General features: G+C 35.6%; 1 protein-coding gene across 1 annotated transcript in view; it reads right to left on the bottom strand.

Annotated features, from left to right (window-relative positions):
• Nucleotides 1-3944: 3944 nt before the first annotated feature.
• The window catches only part of RFX7 (regulatory factor X7), a 137405-nt gene continuing 115664 nt past the window's right edge, over nucleotides 3945-25685 (bottom strand). Inside the window, exons 5-9 of the mRNA XM_063091316.1 lie at nucleotides 16976-17092; nucleotides 15602-15686; nucleotides 14739-14946; nucleotides 11230-11525; nucleotides 3945-10032 (exon numbers count right to left, since the gene is read on the bottom strand). Coding sequence (XP_062947386.1) covers nucleotides 6754-10032; nucleotides 11230-11525; nucleotides 14739-14946; nucleotides 15602-15686; nucleotides 16976-17092 — 3985 coding nt within the window. The 3' untranslated portion in view covers nucleotides 3945-6753. The remainder of the gene's footprint in view (nucleotides 10033-11229; nucleotides 11526-14738; nucleotides 14947-15601; nucleotides 15687-16975; nucleotides 17093-25685) is intronic.

The following is a 25685-nucleotide window of genomic DNA, read 5'->3' as shown; positions in this document are numbered from 1 at the left end:
AATTGAAAGGTGGGTCTTTGAAGAGGTGATTAGATTCTGAGGCCCATGCCCTAGTGAATGGATTAATAATGGTGGGCAGGGGTGTGGTTTTGAGGGCTTTAAAAGGAGGGCACATGAGAGCCTCTTTCTTTCTCTGCTCTGGAATTCTCATCATGTGAGAGACACTGCATTGCCAAAGTCACCACCAAGAAAGGCCTTCACCAGATGTGTTCCCTGGACTTTGGACTTCCCAGCCTCAGAAACTGTAAGCAATAAATTTCATTTTCTTACAAATTACCCAGTTCCAGGTATTTTGTTATAAGCAACAGAAATGAACTAATACTGTGGGAGGTCTAAAAAATGTAGTTTTTGGCACACTAGGAGGAGGCTGGAATAGAAATTGAACAAGCCAATTCACAACACTTGCCACCATAAACATTCAGTCTTCATTCAAGATGTTGGCAAAAATAATGAACAGGCCAGAACCAAATGGCACATTATTAGAAAATGCTCTCCAGATGAATATCAATACTAGTATTCAAATAACTTTCCCAGGGTCATGGTTATAATCAGCAGAGCTGAGACTGAAACCCAGATCTGACACCAATGACTAGAATGCTATATTGTCTTTCAACTTGATCCATTAATTCTCTTGTTTAAGTAGTTTAGAAGCCACCTGATCTTTTTCTTTTTCTTTCCCCAACAGTTATGAAAGAGTATTGCAATGCTGTGCTAAAATCAGGGCATTCTTTCTAAGGCCTTCTCCTGATTTACCAATCCCAATGAAAAGGAAAGGCAGTTTACCATTCCTGGGGGGATCCGTGATGGTTTAGTGATGCTCATCCTAATCTAATAGTCCCCACTCCTTCTTAAAACCTTCTGGTGGCTATGTTGGTTAGAATTTGGAATTGTGTTGAGTGACAGAAAACTCAAAATAAGTATGGCTTAAGCTTGAAAGAGATTTATTTCTCTCTTAAGTAAAACTCATCCAACAGTAGGTAGTCAGGACTAGTGGGGCTGCTTCCCTCACAAAATCATCAGGGCCTCAGGCTCCTTCTATCTTGTTACTTCTTCATCCTTAGCATGTGGCTTTACCTTAAAGTCCAATAAAGCTGCTTGAGTTCTAGCCATCACATCTGCATTCCAGCAGCAGGGAGGAAGCACAGGAACACTCCAAAGAAGTAGCACACAAAGTTTTTGATTACATCCCTTTGGTTGAGTCCTCAGTAAGTAGCTCCACTTAACTACAAGGGAAGCTGGTAAATGCAGCCTTTCATTCAAATGGCTACATGCCCAATTAAAAAGCAGAGACTTTATGCATAGTGGTAAACAGCAGTCTCTGCTACAGTGACCTCACTGCATCCTGCAATCTTGTTCATTGTGTATCTTCCTCATTATACAGCAAAATTTCAAAATGGCAGGTGTCTTCTCTAGCACCTGGCACAGGGACTGACATATTTTAGGCACTTTATCATTTGTTCAAAGAAGCAGTCTAATTTTTAATTTCTGATGAAATTTTAGAAGTGGCTTAAAAAGAAATGACTAGGTATACCTCTAAGAAATGTGCATGAAAATTTGTGTGTAAAACAACATTTTGTATTTAAATCTTATTTCTCCAGATACATCAGGGTGTATATATCCACAGAACGGGTGAGGGAAAGGGACTCGAATAATTTAGAAGAAAGTTACAAAATACAGGTAAAATGTAAAAGCAACAAAAATGAAAAGGAATTGTTAAGAGATATAAGGATTGGAGGTTAAAGAGAAATAAGACCCCCACAAAAATCAAACTTAATCCTAAATCTTAAATCAAATGAAAATTTTAAAGAAACCAACAGATCAAACCTACTGCAGTAGGGACAGTGGGACAGTGTTAACAAGTGTCTTAAATATAACATATGGTTAAGAACTGGGCTTTCAAATAAAGACAATCCTAAAAAAAAAAAAAATTCTTAGGCTGGCCGGTTGCTCAGTTGGTCAGAATGTGGTGCTGATAACACCAAGGTCCAGCGTTTGATCCCTGCACCGGCCAGCCGCACCTTCTTTCCTTTCTGGCCTCCTCCTTCCAATTCTCAAATAAGAACTATCTTGAAAAGTGTAGTCCTCTCTTATAAGAGTTTCATAGCTGGCATACATATTTTTTGAATCCCAAGTTATATGATACCGATAAATGCCATCCACAAAAACTGTAATTTTAACTTAAAATTACATTTATAGCAATGCATGTCAAAACCAATCTCTACTTCACAGATTTAACACAATAAAAATTTTGGCTTTCTATTACAGTAATAGGAACTGAGGCAATCTGCACTTATGATACTCAATAATACTGATTTTTTTTTAGCTCATAGAAGTTACCACCTCACAGAGGATACCAGTTAACAGGTTATACCAGTAAATTTATACTTCTAAATTTAGTCCTTAATAAGAACCTTCTTTTGCTGTACTGTGACTTTGTTTTGTCTAATGAGACTAAGAAGGTGTATATGAGGAGTACCTAATAGGAGACTCTGGGAAAGATTTTTTTCTCTCAGATAAAATGCAATGAGAATGGCCCTTACTATTCTGCTTGGGATGTATGAGGATGTAGTCGAGCTGTGGCAGCCATATTGTGACCATTAGGTAATAAACACAGAAAAGCAGAACCTGTTTCTTATAAACAATGAGCCACTGAATCAACCCTTGAACCTCCTATCTCCATAATTCTTACTAAGCTAAAATAAAAATGTGTCCCTATGATTGAAGCCAATGTTAGGTTTTGTATTATTTGCAACCAAAGCACCTCAGGTGTTATACAATCTCCCCCCCCCCCGAATATCTTACTGGTTCATTATATACACTGGTTCTTGTTCTATGTTTGCCTGCTCTTGATTACACACACACACACACACACACACACACACACACACACACACACACACACACAATCTATATATGTATGAATATAATTTTTTCCCCTTCCATGTCATTGAGGATCCTAACATGCTTATTTTAAAGTTAACTTATAGGTAGTTTTTTACTTTTATCTTGAGTGAGTACTGATTTCTCAAGATTAGCTTCATTTTCCTCAAGTGCTTTGGAATTCTAGTTTGCAGGCTTGGCTTGTGTGGGAGTCTCCTGCTCTTTACTTCCTCCCTTTCCAGTCACCACTCTTGTATCCTTTTGTAATTGCTTCCACCACCCATCCAAAGTCAGGGCTCCAGTCCTGTGGTGATAGTGGGGCTATCACAGATCTACAAAGATCAGTTTACAGAGATGAGCAGGCTGTTTGTTTCAGGACCTGTCTGCAATGTAAGTTCTAGTCCCAGTCACTGGTTGTTGCTGCTTCTCAGTTTCAAGAGTTAGAAAACTCCACCCCAGACGCTGGTTTCACTACTTTACAGGAGTTGAAATTTCTGGCTACTTCTGCCTGCTTACAGACCTATTGCTCAGTTCTGGCTTACAAGTTTAGTATACTTATCATTTTGTCTTCTGGTTCATGAAAATGCCTATATTGCTTTTGAACATAGCTGTGCTCTTACATTTTCTTTTCCTATTATTTCCCTGTTTGAAGCTCCAGAAATACACGTATGCAGGTACTCAATTGGCTAACATTTTAAAGCAAACATTATACGAAAGAGCAAACGAAAAGATAGTTTTTTGGATAACATAAAGCTCTATGCCATGCACCATTCATTGGTAATAAATCCTAAGCGAACAGCAAAATTCCATTGCATGAAGTAAGGTCTGTGTATTCTTCTGGATTAACAGCAGAGAGCAGATAAGCACAGTTCTGCCTTGTGCTGATCTTTTACCCACTTCCCCAAATTTTGTGAGATCAAAGAAAGAATGGCGTTGGGTCTGTTAACAAAATGGCATGCTGCATATATAAAATACATCCCATAAATCACCTTAAGATCCAGTCAGTTTAATATAAAATGTTTTTAATTGTTTTTGAAAACATTTAAAAAACAATTTTTGAGCACTTTCAATAAAAAAAGAGAACTGAAATGCTACGGCAATATTCAACTACTGTAGTTTCAGCAGGTACAACAGACAACAAAACACTGGGGAAATCTGACTTTTTGCACTAAATGAAAACATGAAACAGGGCTTGTTTTTGTCATTTATGGTGTAGTAAAGCACATTATAGTACAAGACTATTATATGAACCTCAGATGCACTGCACAAAAAACACTTTCCTTCTTTTCAGTTCAAAGTCAGTGCTTATTGCAATTATATGCAAAATTATTTACTTCATGAAGTCCTATCATGATAAACAGTATGTAAAATGTTTTAAACATCAAAACAATGAAAATAATCCAAGAAAAGAACATATTCAACAATAACTAAGCAGAATTAGTAAACATAAAAAAGTAAATAACTGGTGAATAACTATGTTTGCCTGGTTGACAGTGAACCAGTTTCAATACAGCCAAGAAAAAAAAGTGGTTACAGGAATACCTAGTACTGTACAAGATAAGTCAATAACACTCATGCACATTTTGTGATCATGTATTAACATGGTGAAGCAAACTAAACTTAATTCTTCCTGCTGTAATATTCTCATGTAAGAGAATAAGAAATAGAAATATCTCATTGAGATCAATGCACATTGCTACATAAGACAATTTTATCTGTCACTTTGATGACATTTTGTCTTTTCATAATGAAACACATTTAAAAAGTTTAATCTGTGGACTGTATTGGTTGCATTTATCCTAAGAGATGTGCCTACCACAGGTTCAACAAATTTAGTGCAATATATGAACCCCAGAAAGTTTGCTGGACGAATTCAATCAAATTTAAAGAGTTTGCTGCGATACTGTACAAGGGGTTAAAAATCCTCCAGTCTGTATTTTTATCAAAAAAGATTTCCGTTATTTTTATATTAGTAGGAAGCTAATAATGTAAACAAGGGATTAGAATGGCCTCAAAATCTCCTTTTCAGAGTATCTCATATAGAAAGGCTCCTATCATTTGTTAGAAGAAATCACACAGTTTCCTTTGGGTATTGCATACTTTGGTGTGCAGTAGTGCTGTGTCTCAATGTACAGTGAAGAAATAACTAGTATTGAGAAAAAAAGATCTAATAGATCATTTAAATCAAGGTAACAGCAAACACTCACAAATGCCAATAACTAGGACATATCAATATATAAAACTCTGAGCCAACCCTAGCACCATTTGTTTATCAAAATATGTTAATACCCTACCTTGCAAATTTATTGAACAATGAAACCTTATTAAATTAAACCCTTCATCATATCTGGTAAATATTCATTGATTGCAATCTTCTGACTGGCTTACCAATTAAGGTAAAGGAAAGCTTAGCTAGGTTCAAGGTAGCATAGCAAATGGTTTAATGTTAGCTTTAAAAACTTAATGGCAATTTAAAAATCTTTGAAAGCGATCTTAAAACTCATTTAAATGGAGCTGTCAGCTACTGAGTAGATTTGTCAACATGAAATTCATAAATAATTAATCATAAAACAAAATGGGAGCCATAGAGAGAAACATTTTAAAACAAATCCTGAGTGCTTTTTTTTGCAATTGTAAAATAAATTGAGCGCAATAAATAAATTAAACATGTAATAAAATGCTCCCCTTCTTCAAGTACTGTTGCTATCTCCTTTGTTTTATCAGTGATATAAAGACTTGTGGCTTCAGACCTTAGGTGGTGAAATGTTTTTTATGTTATCTCCTTCCTGCTTATTTGTTTTTCAAAGGGGATCCCATGATCAAATTGCATTACTATATTTTGGAAGAGCAAAGGTGTCAGTCACAAAATTGAGGAGGAAAAAAACGGACCACTACAGAATATTATGATGAAAAAATTTCAAAATAAATCTTAAATAGAATTTTAATATTTGCATGCAGCACTTATGGTGAAACTAAGAAAATGCTTTTATTTTCCTTCTTATTCCCCTATCTCGACTACCAAAAATTAAAACATAAAATATTTTTCTAACATGCTTGTATTTATTCTATTAAGTTACAATGTCTGGAGTTACTTACTTGTTTTGTGTGTGTGCGTGCCTGCTCGTTTATGTGTGTGCTAGCTCCATATTAAAATCAACATTTTAAAGTAAGACTAATGCAAGGTCAGAAATATAAATGGCTACTAGTTTTTCCTCTTAAAAATTTTAGTGCAACTTTTGCTTTCCTTAAATTTGTATTTAATTTTCCATTATTTTCTCCTATTAAGCCCTTCATTGTGGGTTTAAATGGTACTGAAGCCCCAGAAAGTCTAACAGAGATTTTTCATCCTATAGTAGCTCTATGCTTCAAGCCTAAATACTTATAATAACCTGAATATTATCCCTGTTTCAAGGAAGACCTTCTTGTCTACAGTTCACCTTAGCTATGATTTCATATCTAAAGGAAAATGCCAACAACAACAAAATAGCCTATGTCTAAAATTGATGGTTTCTTCTAAATTCTGTGCAGATCAACTGATAAATTAAAACGAACTTATACAAAATAAAAATCTATACTGCTCATGTAAAAGCTGGATAGTCAATTGCTTACTACCAAACAATGTGATTAAAAGGGAAACATTATAAAATTTAAAACCTAATACTTGTTCTTCTACAGCCTACTGTCTTCAGAAACTTGTTAAGAACTGAGGCAAGTCTAACCATTTCCTACTGAAGAAGAAACCACTTCTGCAGCAAACGCTTTTAAAATGTCACAATTAATAGTAAGTGTTTCTGCTGCGGGAGGCACTTCCATTAAGACAAATACAATACATATGTCTTTAGATACAGTGTGCTACATATTATAAAACACAATTTAACCCAACATTTCAACAGTAGGATGGTCCTTGCTTTCTATCCATTCAAAACCTGATGAAGTCATAGAGTTCATGGATTCACTGCAAATTTGTTGAAACAATGGGTCATTCTTTAATTCTTCCAGTGTAGCTTCATCATCTTGTCCCTGCTGACGACCTGGATCAAACAGTAGATTTGGATCTAAAGTGTTCAAATCATTGATGCTGCCTGAGAGCTCAGAAGACAACCTGATATCGCTAGAGAAATCAGATGCAGTATTAGTGAGATCAGATGCTACCTGACCTACTAGCTGCTGGCTGGTTTGCAAGCCGTCTCCACTCAACAGGTCTTTAACAGTGCTATTGAAATCTAATTGTTGCTCTCCAATTTCTGATTGTGCTTGATTATCTCCAGGAGAAAAACTGATCTGATCGGTGCTATTACTTTTGGTGAGGTAAGATGGTGCTTGGAATTCATAAACAGAAGTGCTGGAATCAATCATGTTCTGTGGGTTGGCACTAGGAAAAACAGCGGAAGTTTCCAGAATCTGAGTGAGATTCATTCGGGCTGTGTAATTGGAGGGCAGGTTGTTTATTCCCAAACCTCTCACTGCATCATCATTGTCAGAATCAAGTTTATTCAACAAAACATTGGTTATTTTTTTATTGTTTGTTTGCTTCTGAAGAGCATTCGGGAAGGCTGTCTGCATCATGACCGTCAATGGAACTGACTGACTTCTTTGAGCTATGTTGTTGGCACATGCATCTGTGTGAACATTTGTAAAAACATGAACTTCTGGGGTTACTGGACTTCCAAAGGGGGTCACATTAGATCGTGGGATATTAGACACTGGATAGAGGGTGCTTCCACTAAGATTACGTTGGCGGTGAACAGCAGGGCTCACACTCCGGCATCTGAAGTTGCTGCTGGCAGACGAATTAGTTCCTTTATTATCAAGAGGAGCAGGGACTGCAAAACCCTCCTGTTTGTTGGTGTTATTTACAGTGGCACCTTGATGCTGCACAGGAGAGACAGGAGTCAAGCGACCAAAATGAGTGTCATGATGTCTGGATTGAGACTGATAAGACTGTCCAGGCACAGCAAAAGCATGAGGTTTCCTGAAACGGTCTTCCACTAGTTCCTGATAGCTTGGGAGAATGCCATGGCCAGAAACTGATGAATTACCAACACCACTATACCCATTATTCATCCATTCAAGTTTGGTTTTGTCAGGGTGTGTGGCCATGGGTCTTTGCATTGGTTTCACAGGACTACTTGAGACAATGCTAGCATCATGATATGCCATACTGGAGCTTATTGGGGTGAATGCAAATGGATTTCTGCATTCAACGGGGCTGGGAGGGACACTACTGCTGCAGTTAGAATGTGGAGTACCAATGGGTGTATGTCGGCTACTTCCTAGAGCACTATCCACAGGTGTAGTCTGGGCTAGCCTGGAGCAAGGGCTCTCCCGCGACAGACTCTGAGATGCAGCAATCATTTCAGATGTTGGGGTTGGAGTTGGGGTTGGGGTTGGTGTAGGAGTGGGTGTGGGTGTGGGAGTGTGTATTGGAGTGCCATTGCTATGGATTGGATGATAGAAGTGGGTGCTGGAGGTGTGAGATGACATTGGAGCGCCTGGAGTTACTGACTGACTCTGAAGGGTCATTCCCAAACAGTTACCATAAGAATGCGAATTGTTCATTGACATTTGCTGCTCCATAAGTACCAGCTCTTCCACAATACTATCTTGTGTAAGTTCATCATCAAAAGGAAAGTAGCTTTCATTTGTCTGTGAAACAGAAGGCTCAAACTCCTTCAGTTCAGACTGCAGAGGTAACTGATCTGAAGACTGTGCTTGTATTTGATTCAAAGAAGATTCTTGTATCTGGCTATGTAGCTGCTGGCTATACGTGTCCTGTGGCATTCCTTCTAATTCCCAAACAGATTTCTCTAAGTCATTGATATCAGAGTGTTCAGGAATTGTCATAACACTGATATCTTGCTGTTGTTCACAGCCGGAAGATAAAAACTCAGAATCCTTAGTGACTTGTGGCCATTCATTTGGATTAAAGCTGCCATCTGACTTTGAATCACTATCCAAGAGAAAGATATTCCCTTCAAGTTTTACTTTTATATCTGGAGATGATGATGGTGTTGTTTGCTGTTCCAAAGCTGAATCACTGGTAATAAGAGCAGAAGAATTCAAGGGCTGATTTGCTACTATGTGTGAATTGACATTTATTGGTACCTTAATAGGAATCTGAGCACCTGCTGTTGAACTTTCTGTTTTCCCTGAATGTGGAACCTTTTGATCCTTCTTAACACTGCCTGGTTTCTGACCATCTATGATAACTTCAGAAAGCTGTTCCACAATTGGTTTTTTTACAGGAGGCACCTGGGACTCTTGCAATGTAGAAGACAGTCGTTTTCTTGGGCTTTTAGTGCATAATTTAGGGTCTTTATTTATTGAGTCACCATTAGAAGGTGAGCTGGTGCTGGTGAAAGTTAAGTTCTGAGAAGCAACTGAGAGAGCGACAGTGCTTTGATTATTGCCTGTTGAAGTGCCTGGCAGAATTTCATTACAGCGACTTTTACATTTGGTCCTCTGGTCACAGACCTTAGTTGTTTTTATTTCAATGACACCTTCATTTGAAGGTTTTTGCACTACTCCATCTGTATGACTTTTCTGTCCCAAAAGAGCATTCGGTATTGTTTGGGGAGTTTTAGCCCCATCAGAGTTCTCTTGGCACTGTACAGGATGGTCATCTGATAATGTTTCAGGTTCCATTTTGACTTCCACAGCAGATGTTCCCCCAGTGCTGCTGGTCCTGGACCCAGGAGACTGAAGTGAAACAACAGAACCATTCTTGATCTGTGGAATGCTCCTTGATTCTTCTGTTGTTCCTGTAGCACTGTTGACTGAGGCAGAATGTTTAAGAGGGGCATTACTGTTGCTGGGTGTGAGGGATATTGTTGTCATTTTCACCACATTTAGAGAACTCATGTGTGAAGCGGGCACAACAGCGGTTTTGATGGGACTACTAGTAAAGAGGACAGTAGTTGGAGAACGGATGGTGAGTGCACTGGTGTTGGCTGGTTTGGGTAAGATCTGAGGGTAACGGTGCCGAGCAGAACGATCCCCACCAGGACTGGCTGGAACGTTCTGAGGAGTCTTTGGTGCCTGTTTCACAGACTGCATGTGCTGAGTGACTACCTGTACATTGAGGGGAAGAACTTTGCCATCAGAAGAACTCATTGGACTTGGTGAAGTTACCAATTGCCTGGTCCGCTGGACCTGTTGCAAAGCAGAAAAAAAAAAAAAAAAAATCAGACTTAACAAACCTAGGACAGAAACAGTAATTTGTGTATTTGTATAGTATTAAGGCATTTATTAAATATTAATGTTAAAAAGAAAAAAAGACAGTTCCTACGTTAAAAGTGAGTTCTTCTAAACCATGTTCTATACAAGTAGACACAAAAGTATTATAACAAATGCCAACTTAATGAAATATAGTTACAAAACACAATAATACATAAGAACATTAATATACTTTTCATATAACAAGACTAAAAACTTCATACTTGGTGATGAATACTTGCTGAAACAATGATTTAAGGAGGTTACAGGAAGAGGAGATAAAATCTTGAAGAAGCATACAACTATAAAGGTATCTAACTGTAATCTATGCAAAGAAGATGGCTCACTCATAGGGGAGACTGTCTTATAAAGGGGTCTACCTTGAACTCAAGGAACTAAACCACCATGGATAAGGTTCCACATAAAATTATTGTCTACCCAAGTCTGCTTGATAGTGAACAGCACAGTTACCAGGTATTTCATGTTCTAATTATATGTTTGATCATGAAAATTATGAGAGGAAAAACAACAAGGTAAAATATCTCCTTAGTATTATCAATAATAACATAGACTACTACCTTACTTTAGCACGATGCACTCCCATTTTAAAAGCCCCTTAATTATAACCTCAGTTGTGTGAGATAAGAGAGGAAGACTATTAACCTCTATTTGTAGATAAGGAAACAAACTCAGAGTAGCTAAAGGATTTGCCCAAGGTCCTATTCCTACATCCAGCAAGCCAGAGATAATGACTTATATTTAAGTATTATCAATACACACTATAATTTTTCTCCATGTGAATGTTAAAAAGGAAAAAGTTTAAACCAAAAAAATTTTGCAACTGTATGATCTTGGTTCAGCCAGGGATGAAACAGCTCTGAAAATGACTCACTCTTACATAAAGCTCTGACTGGTTATGTGCATACTGTGCATGTCTTGGATCTGTATAGCTTTACTTTGTAATCAACAATACACATCCTAAATGAAAGACAACTGACTGAAGGCGAATCTGTGATCACAAAACCAGCTTCTGACTGTATCTACACTTATACTTGCTTCCTTCTCATTTGCCACTTTTAATTAAACAATTGATTTCCTGCCATCCCAGTAAGGCCAAACACTATTTAATATTACCGGAATGGGACTAGGGACAGCTGCCACAACGATGCCAATAGGTTGAGGAGAAAGGATTGCAGGATTTCCATTAGGAAGATTAGTTACTCCATTGGTTGTAGCGCCTTCTGATTTTTTTGCTGTGGATTCTCCTGGCAAAGGGGATTGTAGTTTCTGTTCTTGCTGCTTCTTTTGAATTTTCCGTTGCAATTGCTGTTTAGCATCAATAGGAGATGGCAAAGTCTTCATTTGAGGCTGAAAGGAATTACTTTCAGCTGTAGGTATAAAAGCAGAAGGCTGGGTAATTCCTTTAATTCCTGAAAATAAACAGAAGGGAAAGCTAAAGTAATGCTCTCCTTTATAGAAGGCAGTTACAACTCAATTTCTTTGAATATATGGCCATCTACTGGACAAATCAATCAAAACAGCAAATTTTAACTCATGATTTTTTTTATAAAGCATAAATATTAGACTTCCAATATATAAACATTTGTGAATGTGGTTTTAATAGACCTCTTGAAACATGGTTCAACTCAGGTGACAGTTTCAATTAAATTAACAATAACAGATGATTCTGAAAAGTGTAGCTCCCTCATAAATGTGTAGAAGCTAAAACAAATAAATGCCAAGATAGCATTTTTACATTTTATCAAATATCAATAAAATTTCCCCCCTCTTTCTGTAATTAGGAAAAAATTTATGCATTTTTTATGGTTTTAATATTTGGCCCACAAGGCGCATTCAATAAATATTTGCTGAAACCACTCTGTATCTTAGAATAAAATTGTATGGGGAAAACAAGTCTTTAATCCTACTAGAAATTCAAGAAAACAGGTTCTACTATTTTAATTGCTACTGTACAATTATTCCAGTATGACCTAGAAGAAATTAAGAAGCAAAATTTCTTAATAAGACTAAAGTTAAGATATTCTGAAAATGTGCTGCTGAGAAAACTTTTTAAAACAGTAGTAAGATATACACTGAAAAAAAGGAAAGATAAAATAAGCAAGATATAAATTTTAATTTAAGTAAAATTGATTACGTAATAAAATTAATTTTTTTAAAAGCTCTTTTTACATTTAATGTATGGCATTAAGATCATTACAAAGTAAATGGTTGGTAAAAACAGTGGACAGAAGAAAGGGCGAAAACACTATCCTGCTAGTACACCTTGCCCTTCCTTTCCCCAGCCCAGTTTCTGCTTTTCATCATTCTAGTTAATGGCAACAACTTGGTGGTGGGACCAAGAAAAAGAGAAAGAAAAGACTCTAACTCTCTCCTACACACTTGCTCTTCAATAGTCCCTCATCTTTTGACCCCCTTTTTATCACTTAAGTACTGTTTTTTCTCTTCAAATCCAGCTCCAATTGTACTGGTCCCTCCTGGCCTCCAGTCTCAGCTCTGGCTTCTCAGAACCTGCACCACCAAGTGCCTCTGCCAACAGCTCACAACTCGGCTGTCTTATCCCTCCTGCCAGGGTTACTGGACAGAAATGAGTTCCAAGCAGCTGACTTACAAAAGGACATTTGTAACACAACCTGTTTTTCATATGGAGACTATATTTATAAAAAACCAAACTCAACTTCAAAGAATGAAAATTAATCTACTAACAAGGATATTTTTTAAAAATGTAGTAAGGACCAAGAACAAAATTTCAAGAAAGATTCTAAAAATGTTTTCTATATTGATACAATTGGTAAAGAGTTTAGCCTCCCAGGTTGACTGCTTGCAAAAAGGGAAAACACCTGTTTATATATATAATTTTTAGTACTTTTGTTTTAAAAAAAACAAACCACACCGTTTACACTTAGGCCTTATAAAATTCATTCAATTCATTCAACATTTCTTTCAGTCAGACTTTGTAAATAATGTGAGAAATAAGGTCTACAGAGATGTTTCTTTTCCCCACGATGCCTCCTAAGTACTCAACCTGTTCTAGGTGTCAGTAGGGGGTAGGAGAAAGAACAGGGAAGGTTAAAGGGTCCATACCCTTTAGGGCCTCATTTTGCCAGATGATAGGAAGATGCTATGACATAATTGAGTTAACCCAGGCTTTGGAGACAGACAAATCAGGATTCAAATCTTGCCTCCATTACTTATCTGACCATGCAAAAGTTATTTAACTTCTCCAGATCTGTTTCCTGACCTGCGAATTGGGAATAAATATCCCCTATCTCACAGGACTGCTGGGGGAATTAAATGAAATGACGTACTTGAACTCTCTAGATAAGGCCGGCCAAGCACTCTTCTGCTTGTGTTTAAGTATACATGAACAAACAGATTTAGGTGATATAATTTACACGTAAGCAGGAAAAATTGTGACTAGCTCTTGTAAGAGACTATTTTGCTGAAATAGGTCCTCAAACAACCATAAAATGGGAGCACAGATAACACACACACAGAGATATTTAAAACTTCTGATAAATGCAAACTGAAAAAAAAACCAACCCCAAACCGATTCATTATTAAAATGTACAAATTAAGATACTAAAAAGAAAGTGAAGTTAATTAATAGACAATAATTCTGGCCAGAATAAACCTATTGCTGATTAAAAATATTTAGATTTAATGCTTAGAAGAATCATCCCTGGAAAGCAAGTTTCATGTTAATACATTTTTCATACAAATTATAATAATGCAATTGACTCACTCTTTTCTAGGTTTATAAAATATGACTGAAATCAAACATTTAAAAAATTTCATCAGAACTGATTATTTACACAGCTATTAATTTAAGAGGGAGTCATTTATTCCAAAACACTGTTGATTCCTAAAACATCCATCCCCAAAATTCCTGTTTGAATAAAAATACTCATTTGAATGCATATTAAAAATATCACTCTTGGGCTGACCCCGTGGCTCACTCGGGAGAGTGCGGCACTGGGAGCACAGCAGTGCTCCCGCCGCGGGTTCGGATCCTATATAGGACTGGCCGGTGCGCTCACTGGCTGAGCGTGGTGCGGGCGACACCAAGCCAAGGGTTACGATCCCCTTACCGGTCACAAAAAGGAGAAAAAAAAAAAAATTATCACTCTTGCTATTTTATAGTAATGATTCATACAGTTTATTTTTTGTGAGACTAAGTTACCTGTCACAGTGTCCAATGATCATTTTATTTATAAGCCTTAGTTTGTGGGGTAGGAGTCTAGCAGGTAATTAAAAAATTTAATATTATTTTATTTCTAATATTTACTTTAATAATTTAGATACACATAGACTTAAAAGTACATATACATTTTTTAAATTTAAAAATAGCAAGGAAAAAATTAATAAAATATCAGCTGGGGAATCTAAATAGTTTCATATTCCAGCAGAACAATTTACAAAAATATAACAATAAGCTTCATAAGGAAAGGATTATTGCTAATATTTGTTGGCTCAACAAACCCACTTGAATTTACTGTTAAGTGGAGTAAGTGAATTCATACAAATACTAAAAAGATGAAGTTCTCTGGTCAATCTTCTTTTGTTACCAACTCTAAATATGGTAACACACCTGTTAGTTTCAGTGGTTAACAATAATTTCATACCTGCTGGTGCTGCTGCCATTACAGTTAGAGCTGCCATGGACTTGGTGCCTATATAGTGACTTTTTACAAGGAAGCGGGCTAATTCCAAGACTGTGTCAAATGGCTGGCTTAATACTTTCTGGGCCCACTCACACACAAGACGGCAAGCAGAAGAGATAACTTCGTCATCAATATTTTGAAACTGCCCAGAAGGTTCAGCTCCTTCCAACTAAACAAAAGAAAAAGGAAAAGTTAACTTTTCAAAGAAAGTTTGAGGAAATTAAATTAAAGCATATTCGAGACGTGTATATTAATTACAAATACAATCTAAACTTGTTAGGTCAAGGCAGGATGAAGTAATTTGTTGGCAGACATTTAAGAGCTTTGCAAATAAGAGACCCATGCTCAGCAATGCACAGCAACAAGCAGCACTATGAATACAAATAACATTTCAAATGGTTGTTAAATATATATGAAGACTAACAGATCTTTTGAATCTTTCTGGAAGCCTATCCTAACATAAATAAAACTATGCCAATAACCCTATTTTCTCTCCTGAAATACTACGCATACGACTTTCCAACTTACTTTTTCCTCTTGACCACACACACATGTGCATGTGTGTATGTATATATATAGTCGAGATATATCAAGGATATATTTACAAATCAGTAACTTTAGGTCTCTGTTCTGCTGAATTTCGTGTTGATGTAGGTCATATAGGCTAACATTTTTCAGCCACTGTGGGATTTTCTTGCTCATTTACTTTGTAAAGGCACAGTTCCTGGTCCCTGGTTTTATCCAAATGAGACTCTGCAGAAGCACTTCAATGTTGATATAAAGATACAATTCTACTTATTGAAAAATATGGGCAGAATTCTTACCGCATCTCCAGTTTTGTGAAAATCAAGGTTGGGCAGTGTTGGCATATGAACAAAAGCTTTTTTTCTTAGTCCACTGTAGCAATATGTAAAAAAAGTTAAGGTCTAAAGTACTCTAAATGAAATGAACTGCTTATTCAGACAGCACTAGAGAAGAAAACATATATAATTTGGGAATAAAATCAGCATGAGATAACATCTACTTTCTAAATTCTTCAGTAAGAAAAATCTTAATATTAGAAATTCAGGACACTTTTTTTTACTCTTTTAAAACCAGAACAGTCCTTGTGGAATGTTAAATATTACTGTTTTATATGAAATGAAATGATTTTCATCTGTTATAAATTTTGTGAATAAATGTTCCTAATATGCTGTGCCAGCCACCATTAACAAACAGGCCAGAAGGAAAGGAATAGCCAGATGGAAACCTGGCACACGGAAGGGAAACTTTAGCCCAGGGCACTGAGACAAAAAACAACTCTTAAGAGTGTCACAAGGGCTTTAACTTTTTCATTTCTCTTTTTCCACTGAAACACATAGGATTATTGCCTGTAACATGCCAAAGACACATCAAATTTTTGTTTGTATTCAGGATACAAGGACAGGTCATGCAACAAGTGATTAAAGAACACCTGGAACCATTTTAGAAAAGCAGCCTTCTTCCCTACCCCTTCCTCCCATCTCCTCCATAACAGCTAATTTTATGCTTTGAAAAAGTGCAAGAGCTAAGCAAGGAGAAAATGAATTTACTTCAAATGATACAGAGACCCTCAATTTTTCAATTCTTAATTTTCATTTTCTTCTGTTTGCTCCTAAGTATTTTTCTATCACAAAAGGGATCTTTTCTATGACCTGGCTTTAATTTTAATATGGACATTAAATGGTTGAATGAAAAATACTTTAAAGTGAACACTAATATTTCAGTACAAGTTCCACAAGAAAATTTTTTGACTGTTGTGGGTTTTTTTTTTTTTTTGGCCAAGGAGATCCCAATGTTTCTAAATTGGAGGAAGGAAAAAAGATAAGCTAATATCTTTCTCCACTTTTACTGCTACAACTTACAACTGCTGAACATATGGCATGACTCAATAATCCTTATCATTAAAGCAAAGGAGATCAGACCATTAATAACATTTTACAGTGATAAGAGTAAGGCAAAATCTATCAAATGAACCATCATTTGTTATTTCTCTTGCAGTCTGATAAATAGCTGGGAAAATAACATTTGTAATTATTCTACTAAATACTTCTGTGTTGTTTGTATTTGTTGATTTAGATATATTTCTAAATAGAGTTGTCAGTTGAACTACAACAACAGATGTTCTATAGTAAGAGAGAACCTAAAGATATTGCTGAAACTATTCTGGTAAAGGATATTTAGATTTGCCTCTCGTGCCCAAACGACGTGCCTTCATGTTTGGAAAGACATTCTTCATGATCTTCCCGAAGTCAGCAGCACTTAATGGATGGTAACCAAGATTGTCACAATAGCTCCTGCAAAAAAAGGAGGGACCAATTTAGAGAGTAACAGAATTCAGAATTATATAGCCCAGTGCCACTTCAATATAATCAATATAATCTGATCCCTTTGATAAAGTGAAGCAACAGATCTTCAAGTCATTCACCATAATTTATATGATCATCACTCTTTGGAAACACGTATTAACTCAGGTTTAGTCAGCTGGTTTCACCCTCAAGGTACACAGCACTGCTTTCAATAGCACTCAAGAACCTTGTGGGAAGATATAGTGTTGGTACAAAGTTTTCCAACTACAATCTAACCTGTGCTCAAAAGTGAGTATATCCAGCTCAAACAGTAGGGCTCTAAGTTTCCACACATGTATCAGGCTCACATTCTGGGATAATTTCCAGTATAAACATCATGCATGTCAGACATTAGAGACACACTACTAGTTTACAATTTAGAAACATGATACATTAGAACTAAAAGGGACCTTAGGGATCATCTACACCAACACACTCATTTTACTGATAAGGGAAAAAAAGGCATACAGAGAGGTTTGAAGGTCCAGTGTTCTCCTGTTCTCTACTCTCGCCACCCCTAGTATTGCCAGGAAAAAAGTTACTTTGTAAGACAATAACTTCAAGTAGGACAAGGGAAACAAGCCAAATCTTAACTAATACTGGAATCAGGTGTTCTGTCTTCTCTAGAGCTGGCAGTCATAGATAAAATGCCAATCCTCTGCCAGTTCAGCAGTAGACCAAGGCCACACCTTGTTCTGGCTGCCAAGGCCTTTCTTGTAACTTGTTGGCCTTTGGGAGAACCACTACCTGGGAAAAACCAAAGAGGAAGTCAGAGGAACTCAATATATCTCCATCTCATCCCCCAATCAGAATCAACCAGGGCAGCTTCTTAATGAAGAAGTCATGTGGTGGAGCCCAAGAGAGATTTAGGACGAAGAATGAAATGAAAACAACCAGGATGCATGGCTGACAGGGTGTAATGGTAACCAGGACGTGGGTCTTTGTGGACTGCTAAACATCCTGACAACATTACTGAAGTGACATGAGCTCAAGAAGTCAAACCGGGAAATACTCAGAAGGCAGAGACTCCTGGAAGCCTCAAATAGAATGGGGGCAGGTCTGGAGATAACAGTATTTCTCTCAGTTGCTCCTTCCCTATCCCCACAACAAATCCCACATACCTCTGGGGATGGAGGGGAAACATGTTACCAACAATGCTGAAGAGTAGGGAAAAGGGAACTAACTAAACTAAAAATGTCCTATATAGAAAGTAGTAGCTACCTCATAGTTAAATTGAGACTAAATGTGATACTCTGAGAGGTTCAGGGGCCAAAGTTCTAGGTACGAGGTAAAGGGGTGACAATTTTTGGGAGCTGACAATGAAAATAAATTGCATCAAATTATAACAATTTCAGTAGCAAGTTAAATTCGTCACTTATGGTTAAAACCGGCACAGAAAGAAAATGTGAATAAAATGAGGCACCTCAGTGACCTGACACATGTTGGTTGCTCTAGCTGGAACATTACTTTTCTTATCTTTCCAGTCTCAGCTTACATGTTATGATTTTAAAAGTGTTTCTTCTGACTAACCTATCTAAAGCAGTGCCCTCCTGCCACACCCTCACCACGTTTCCTGACAGTGTACTGTTTCTTTTTTTCTCATGATTTATAATTATGTAACAGTTTACATAATTTACTTGTTTGTCTTCTCCATTTCACTGTAAGTTGAACCAGGGCAGTGACCACCATATCTATCCCAATGTATTCTCAGTACCAGGAAAAAGATTTATTAAGCCTACCTGTGTGTCATAATTAAAACTACAAGAAACTTTAAGGAAATACAAAGAAAGACACAAAACCAAAACACTGCCTACTGGTTCTTATGACAGCAGTAGCTGATGGGCCTAAAAAACTGAAATCAAATAAAGCAAGGTGGCAAGACCAAGGAGAGAGAATACATCCACTCTATTCTTCTTTTGTGATTTAGATTTTTTTCCATTACATTAGCACACCAAAATTTTTTACTTTGGCAGAAGGGGTAGAAGAAGGGTTGGCAAATGCAAATTTTGTTTTTCAAAAAGAATATGTATTGAGTGGTGATTTCACAAAATGATCATCTGATTTCATCTGTTTTTTGTTTCTTATTTATTCTACCTTTTGGAAGGATACTTTTTTGTTTTCTTTTACAATGACCTTCCTTCAAAATACTTAAGAATTTTTTTTAAATTGAAATGTATTGATTGTATATATTTATGAGGTACAGAGTTACATTTCAATACGTGTACACAATCTGTGATGGTCAAATCAGGGTAGTTAGCATATTCACCATTGCAAAAATTTATCATTTCTTTGTGTTGAGAACATTTGAGCCCCTCTCTTCTATACATTTGAGAACATACAGTAAATCAGAATTCATTGTAGATGCCTAGAACTACTGGACACCACTAGAACTTATTTTTCATACTGAGCTATAATTTTGTGTCCATTAACCAACCTCGCTGTATCCCTCCCTTCTCTCCCCTTCCCAGCTTCTAGTAACCAAAATACTCTTCTCTTCTTCTAAAAGTTCAACTTTTTCTTTCTTTTCTTTTTCTAGTTCCCACATGTGAGTGAGAACTTGTGGTATTCATCTTTCTGGGCCTGACTTACTTCACTTAACATGTCTTCCAGACTCATCCATGTTGCCGCAAATGACAGGGTTTCATTCTTTTTCATGGCTGAGTAGTATTCCATTGTGTATATGTACCACCTTTCCTTTATCCATTCATCTGTTGATGGATACCTAGGTTGATTCCATATCTTGGCTATTGTGAACAGTGCTGCAATAAATATGAGGGTGAAGATATCTCTTTTGTATGCGAATTTCCTTTCCTTTGGATAAATACCCAGCAGGGGATGATATTTCTACTTTTAGCTTTTTTGTGGAATATCCATATAGTTTTCCATAATGGCTATACTAATTTACGTTCTCACCAACAGTGTATAAGCGTTCCCCTTTCTCCCCAGCCTCACCAGCATTTGTTATATTTTGTCTTTTTGATAATAGCCATTTTAACTGGGGTAAGATGATATCTCATTGTGGTTTTGATTGGCATTTCCCTGATGATTAGTGATGTTGAGAATTTTTCCATATAGCTGTTAGCCATTTGTATGTCTTCTTTTGAGAAATGTCTATTCAGGTCAATTGCCTGTTTTTTAATTGGATTTTTTTTTTTTACTGTTGTCTTGTTTAAGTTTCTTGTACATTATGGATATCAATCCACTGTTAGATGAATAGTTTGCAAATATTTTCTCCCATTCTGCTGGTTACTTCTTCACTCTGTTGATTGTTTCTTTTGCTGTGCAGCTTTATAATTTGATATAATCCTAATTATCTATTTTTGCTTTTGTTGCCTGTGCTTTAGAACTCTTCTCCATAAAATTTTTGCCCAGACCATTGTCTTGGCATTTACTTCTAGTAGTTTTATAGTTTCAGGTCTTATATTTAAGTCTTTAATCCATTTTGAGTTAGTTTTGGTGCAGGGTAAAAGACAGGGGTCTAGTTTCTTTCTTCTGCATATGAACATCCAGTTTTCCCAGCACCATTTATTGAAGAGGCTATCCTTTCCCCAATAGATGTTCTTGGTGCCTTTGTCAAAGATCAACTGGCTGTGGACAGATGGTTTTATTTCTAGGTTCTTTCTTCTGTTCCATTGGTCCATGTGTCACTACTATGCTATTTTGGTTACTATAGATTTGTAGTATGCCTCTAGCTTTGTGCTTTTTGCTCAGGATTTCTTTGGCTATTTGGGGTCATTTTGTGGTTCCACATGAATTTTAAGATTGTTCTTTCTATTCCTATTAAGAAAGTCATTAGTATTTTGATAGGGATTGCATTGAATCTGTAGATCATTTTGGTAGTATTACTTTTGACAATTCTTCTAATCCATGAACATGGAATATGTTTCCATTTTTTTTGTGTCCTCTTTAATTTCTTTCATCAGTGTTTTGTAATTTTCATTATAGAGATCTTTTACCTCCTTGGTTAAATTTATTCCTAGATATTTTATTTTTTTAGTAGCTATTATAAATGGGATAGACTTCTTGATTTCTTTTTCTGCAAGTTTGTTGGTATATAGAAATGCTACTGACTTTTGTATGCTGATTTTGTATCCTGTAACTTTTCTGAATTTGTTTATCAGTTCTAAGTGTTTCTTGGTGGAATCTTCAGATTTTTCTCTATATAAAATCATGTCATCTGCACACAGGGAAAATTTGACTTACTCTTTTCCAATTTGCATGCCCTTTATTTCTTTCTCTTACCTAATTGCTCTGGCTAGAACTTCCAATGTTAAATAAAAGTGAAGAGTGGGCAATCTTGTCTTGTTCCTGTTCTTAGAGGAAAAACTTTCAACTTTTCTCCATTCAGTATGATGTTAGTTGTGAGTTTGTCATATATGGCCTTTACTGTGATGAGATACTTTCCTTAGTGGATAAAGACTCGTGGTAATTAACAGCACAAATTATTCCTCTTGAAACAAATAAGAGGCATTGTTAAAACTGCTTAGGATTCGAAATTTTATACTTTGACATCTCACATGTCAAATAGAAAATAAAGAGAGCTTTAATGTAAAAAAATAACAACAATACCTAAAATAGTTCTTCAATTTCTTTAATTTTGTAAAAGCTTAGAATTGGAAATTAATTCAGAGGTTGTATAGTTCAACTTCCTGCCAAATATTTTAAAATTCCACCAGATTTAGAAATGGTCATACTCCTAAATGATGGGTTACCTCAGTATGAACACATTCCTTGATGAGGAGGGCCATCCAATTTTTAGCAGTTCTAATTCTCAAAGAAAAAGAATTCCATTAGTAGAGCCCCTTCCCCATTGGGAAGATCTAGATATTTGATGATTCTGTTTTAAATCTAAGTTAGTAAGTAGAGGTTATCTATTCATAATTTTGAAACCAATTTGATGATTCTGTTTTAAATCTAAGTAAGTAGAGGTTATCTATTCATAATTTTGAAACCAATGTGATGCAACAAGCCATAGGTCATTCCAAGTCAAGGGGAGATCTTGGTTAGTTTACATCTCATTTTCTTGCTTCATAACCTTAACTGCATTTCAGTCAAGCAAGATATGGTGTTAGTTAACACCTAACTCAGTGTCAGATTATTTTTATGCAAGACTCAAAAAAGGGTGAGGAACAGAGAATGTTCTATTCACAGTATAACTAACACTCTGATGTCATTCTTAAAATAAGATCATTTGTTTTTCTCTCTCGCTCTTTATTTAAAAATATGTATTTAAGACTGAAATTAAGCTTAATATTCAACATGACAATGAACATTTCATTCAAAATTCTCAGTAGCAATTCAGTTTTAACATTTATGCATATAAATTACAAATTAGTCATGTAAGTTAAAGGTCAATATTGTTTAATGGCAAAAAAAAAAAAATCACAAAATACTGATAGCAAAATATAGTCATGGGATACTTAACTATACCTGACATTTTTTGAATGCTTTATATGTGTTACCTCCTTTAATCCTTCCAACAACCTTGAGGAAGATATTTCTATTAAACCTATTTTATACATGAGGAACTTGCATAGAGAGGTGCATCTAGAAAGGATTTAGTCTAGTCTAATCCACTTATCTTACAGATGAGACACTTTTTTTGCTAATTAATGACTGTAAGCATACCAAATGCTTGGAATATAACCAAAATTATATCATCAATTTTTTTTCTAATATTTATAAAGAGAAGAATTTGTAAGAATTATCAATTTTCTGTTAAAAGCCATCTTCTTACCCAGACACACACTGTTTTTTTGGTGAGTCTTAGCATTCATATATTACAGATGACAATAAAGGATATAGGAATTTAGGGAGGTCCCAAAGACTTGGTAGAATTACAGTCCCTTGAAAGTATTAATTCAACAATACATTTGCTAGGTAATCTGGAAGACAAAATGAGGTAAAAGCAATATGGTTAAATATCTAATCAGCAAAAATGGAATAGTTGTTGAAATCCTCCAATGTTTTTAAGGAGTAAGTAATTATATCCTGAGACTCTGGAGAGAAAACCTTTTGAAAGTGCCTGACTTTGACCATAAAGAAATTTGTATTTTTCATATTGCTTCCTGTTCTAGGCAGAAAAATGATACATAGCTGAGACCATTAGGCTCTGGCATTTAGCATGGAATAGCATGCTACTCAAGAATACCACAGAAGTGCACAATGTACCATATGTGGTGATTTGGTGTCCTAGGAGATAGCATGGCTGGAAAAGACTATCCAAATCTGTTGGTTAATTATGATGTCTTTGAGCCTATGCCCTGATGAGAAACTTAGAGTTGTTACTAGTACTGTTAAGCTAAGACTAAGATCAAATATCACCTTTGAAACTCATTTGATAATACTTATTTTTGTGATAACTATACAATGAACAATATATCTTAAAAGATTACTTTGCTTGAAGTCTACAAAATTCAAGAAGAGTTAAATTATCATGTATATGTAAAAAATATCATGTGTGACCTTCTTAACCAGGTCCTTCCTTCCAAGTTGCTTTCCATTTCCACCATTTTAGTTAATAATCCTATGAAAAAGATTCAGTCATGGTGAATCATGATTGATAGGTCAAGGACCTTATCCTGAAGTTTATAAGTTACTATTAAAAACCCATAAACTTTAGGGATAGTCATCTGATAAATCCTCAATATTTTAAAAAGAAACTTGTGTCCTTAATTATTTAATTACAGTAAAAAGTAAATTCTAAAGAAAGGCTTGATTTCTCACTACTGTCTGTGAAAAGTGCTATTTAAAATGACTATTCTTTTGGTCAGTTTGGATTATTACGCTTTAAGCAAAAATATGTGTGTGTGTATATATATATATATATATATACACACACACACACACAAATACATATAATATAAATATGTTGATCACATTCTGCACGTAATACAAACTTTACTTGTACAATTACTTTCATTTTTGGATTGCTTCAGTTCTTTGTTTTAAATTAACTGCGTATAAAATATTCAGATTATATGAATATAGATAGTAACCAACCATAGATTAAGAATTAACAAAAATATTGTAGAATGAACTCCTGATTAACCATTTCTCTTCTCTGAATTTCCACCTAAATCCAATTTTACTATGCTTAGTTCTTCAAAAATTGAAATTGGTTTTGAAATCATGTTAGTAAAAGGATAAATTCCAATTATAAATAAGGTTACACATGTTTAAAAACCAAACTCTAACATCATTTGGTGTAATCATATCATTCCGTAGAAGAAAAAACTAAGGAAGAGAAGTAAAGATGATTTACAAGGGTAGTTAATTAGTGAATGTTTCCTTATATTACTGATGACTCGAAAAGAATTTTATACAATGGGTACTCAATACATATTTATTGACTGATGGCACTGCAACATTTTCAAAAGGTTCCTTCTGAAGAATACTGATCAGTTCTCAATTTAATTTCCTGCATAAAATCTAAAATTAATAAATGCATACAGCTATAATGTACATAGTAAGGCATTTTTTATAATCTGTGTCAGTAGAAAATGAGGAGTGAAATATATTTATCTACTTTTAATGAGAATATAGAGGAGAAAAATGGAGAATGACTTGAATAGGTTACTCACATAAGAGGACATCCAACTGGCCCAAGTATATATAAAAAAGCACTCAACTTTATTAGTCACTAGGGTAATGTAAATTAAAACTACAATGGAAAAAAAGCTAATGTCCATACACAGTAGAAGGGACAAAGAAACTGTTGTATATATTCATAAGTAAAATATTAAATAGTAATGAGAATGTGTGAACCAAAAATACACAAAACAAAATGCATGAATCTTACAAACATAAGATTGAGTAAAAGATAAGCCAGATACAAAATAGAACATATAGTATAATTTCATTCAAGCAATGTTCAAAAATAAGCAAAACTAATCTGTAGTGTTAGAAGGTAGGATAAGCAGTTATTCTTGGTAGATTGGTGGTAGTGATAAGAACAGTAACAAGAGGAGGACGAGGGGGTCTTCTGAGATTATCACAATGCTTGGTTCCTTAATCTGGATGCTGGTAATATAGATGTATTCACTTTATAAAAATTTACCAAGTTGCCCACTTACAATTTGTACACTTTCAGTGTGTATGTTACTTTTCAATAAAAGTTAGATAAAGTACTATAAATAAAATGCTATGATCCAGATACAAATAAGATGTCATGTGATCACAGTGAAGGGAGTAATTTTAACTTAGGGAACTGAGGATCTAATGGTATATGGAAAAAGTGGATTAAAACTGGGTCTTAGAAAACAAGTAGATTTCATGAAATAGGTATTAAGGTGGGTTGAGAGTGAGGCAGGTCTATTTCATGTGGAAGAAAGAATGTGAACAAAAAACTGAGAAGAGCAGCGTCTGTTTTTGAAATTCTAAGAAGTCCAAAATAGCTAATGTGTAGGATAAGTGGTGGGAAAAAGGGAGAAGAAAGATTGATACAAAATAAAGTTCATACCAGGTTAGGTTAAAAAGTTAGAATATGGATGATTTTGAATGATAACAATTGCTGCCACATATCAAGGGCTTACCATGTACC

Source organism: Cynocephalus volans, chromosome 3 (genome assembly GCF_027409185.1).
Source record: "Cynocephalus volans isolate mCynVol1 chromosome 3, mCynVol1.pri, whole genome shotgun sequence".
Taxonomy (NCBI): Eukaryota; Metazoa; Chordata; class Mammalia; order Dermoptera; family Cynocephalidae; genus Cynocephalus; species Cynocephalus volans.
This window is presented reverse-complemented; position numbering and strand designations above follow the sequence as displayed.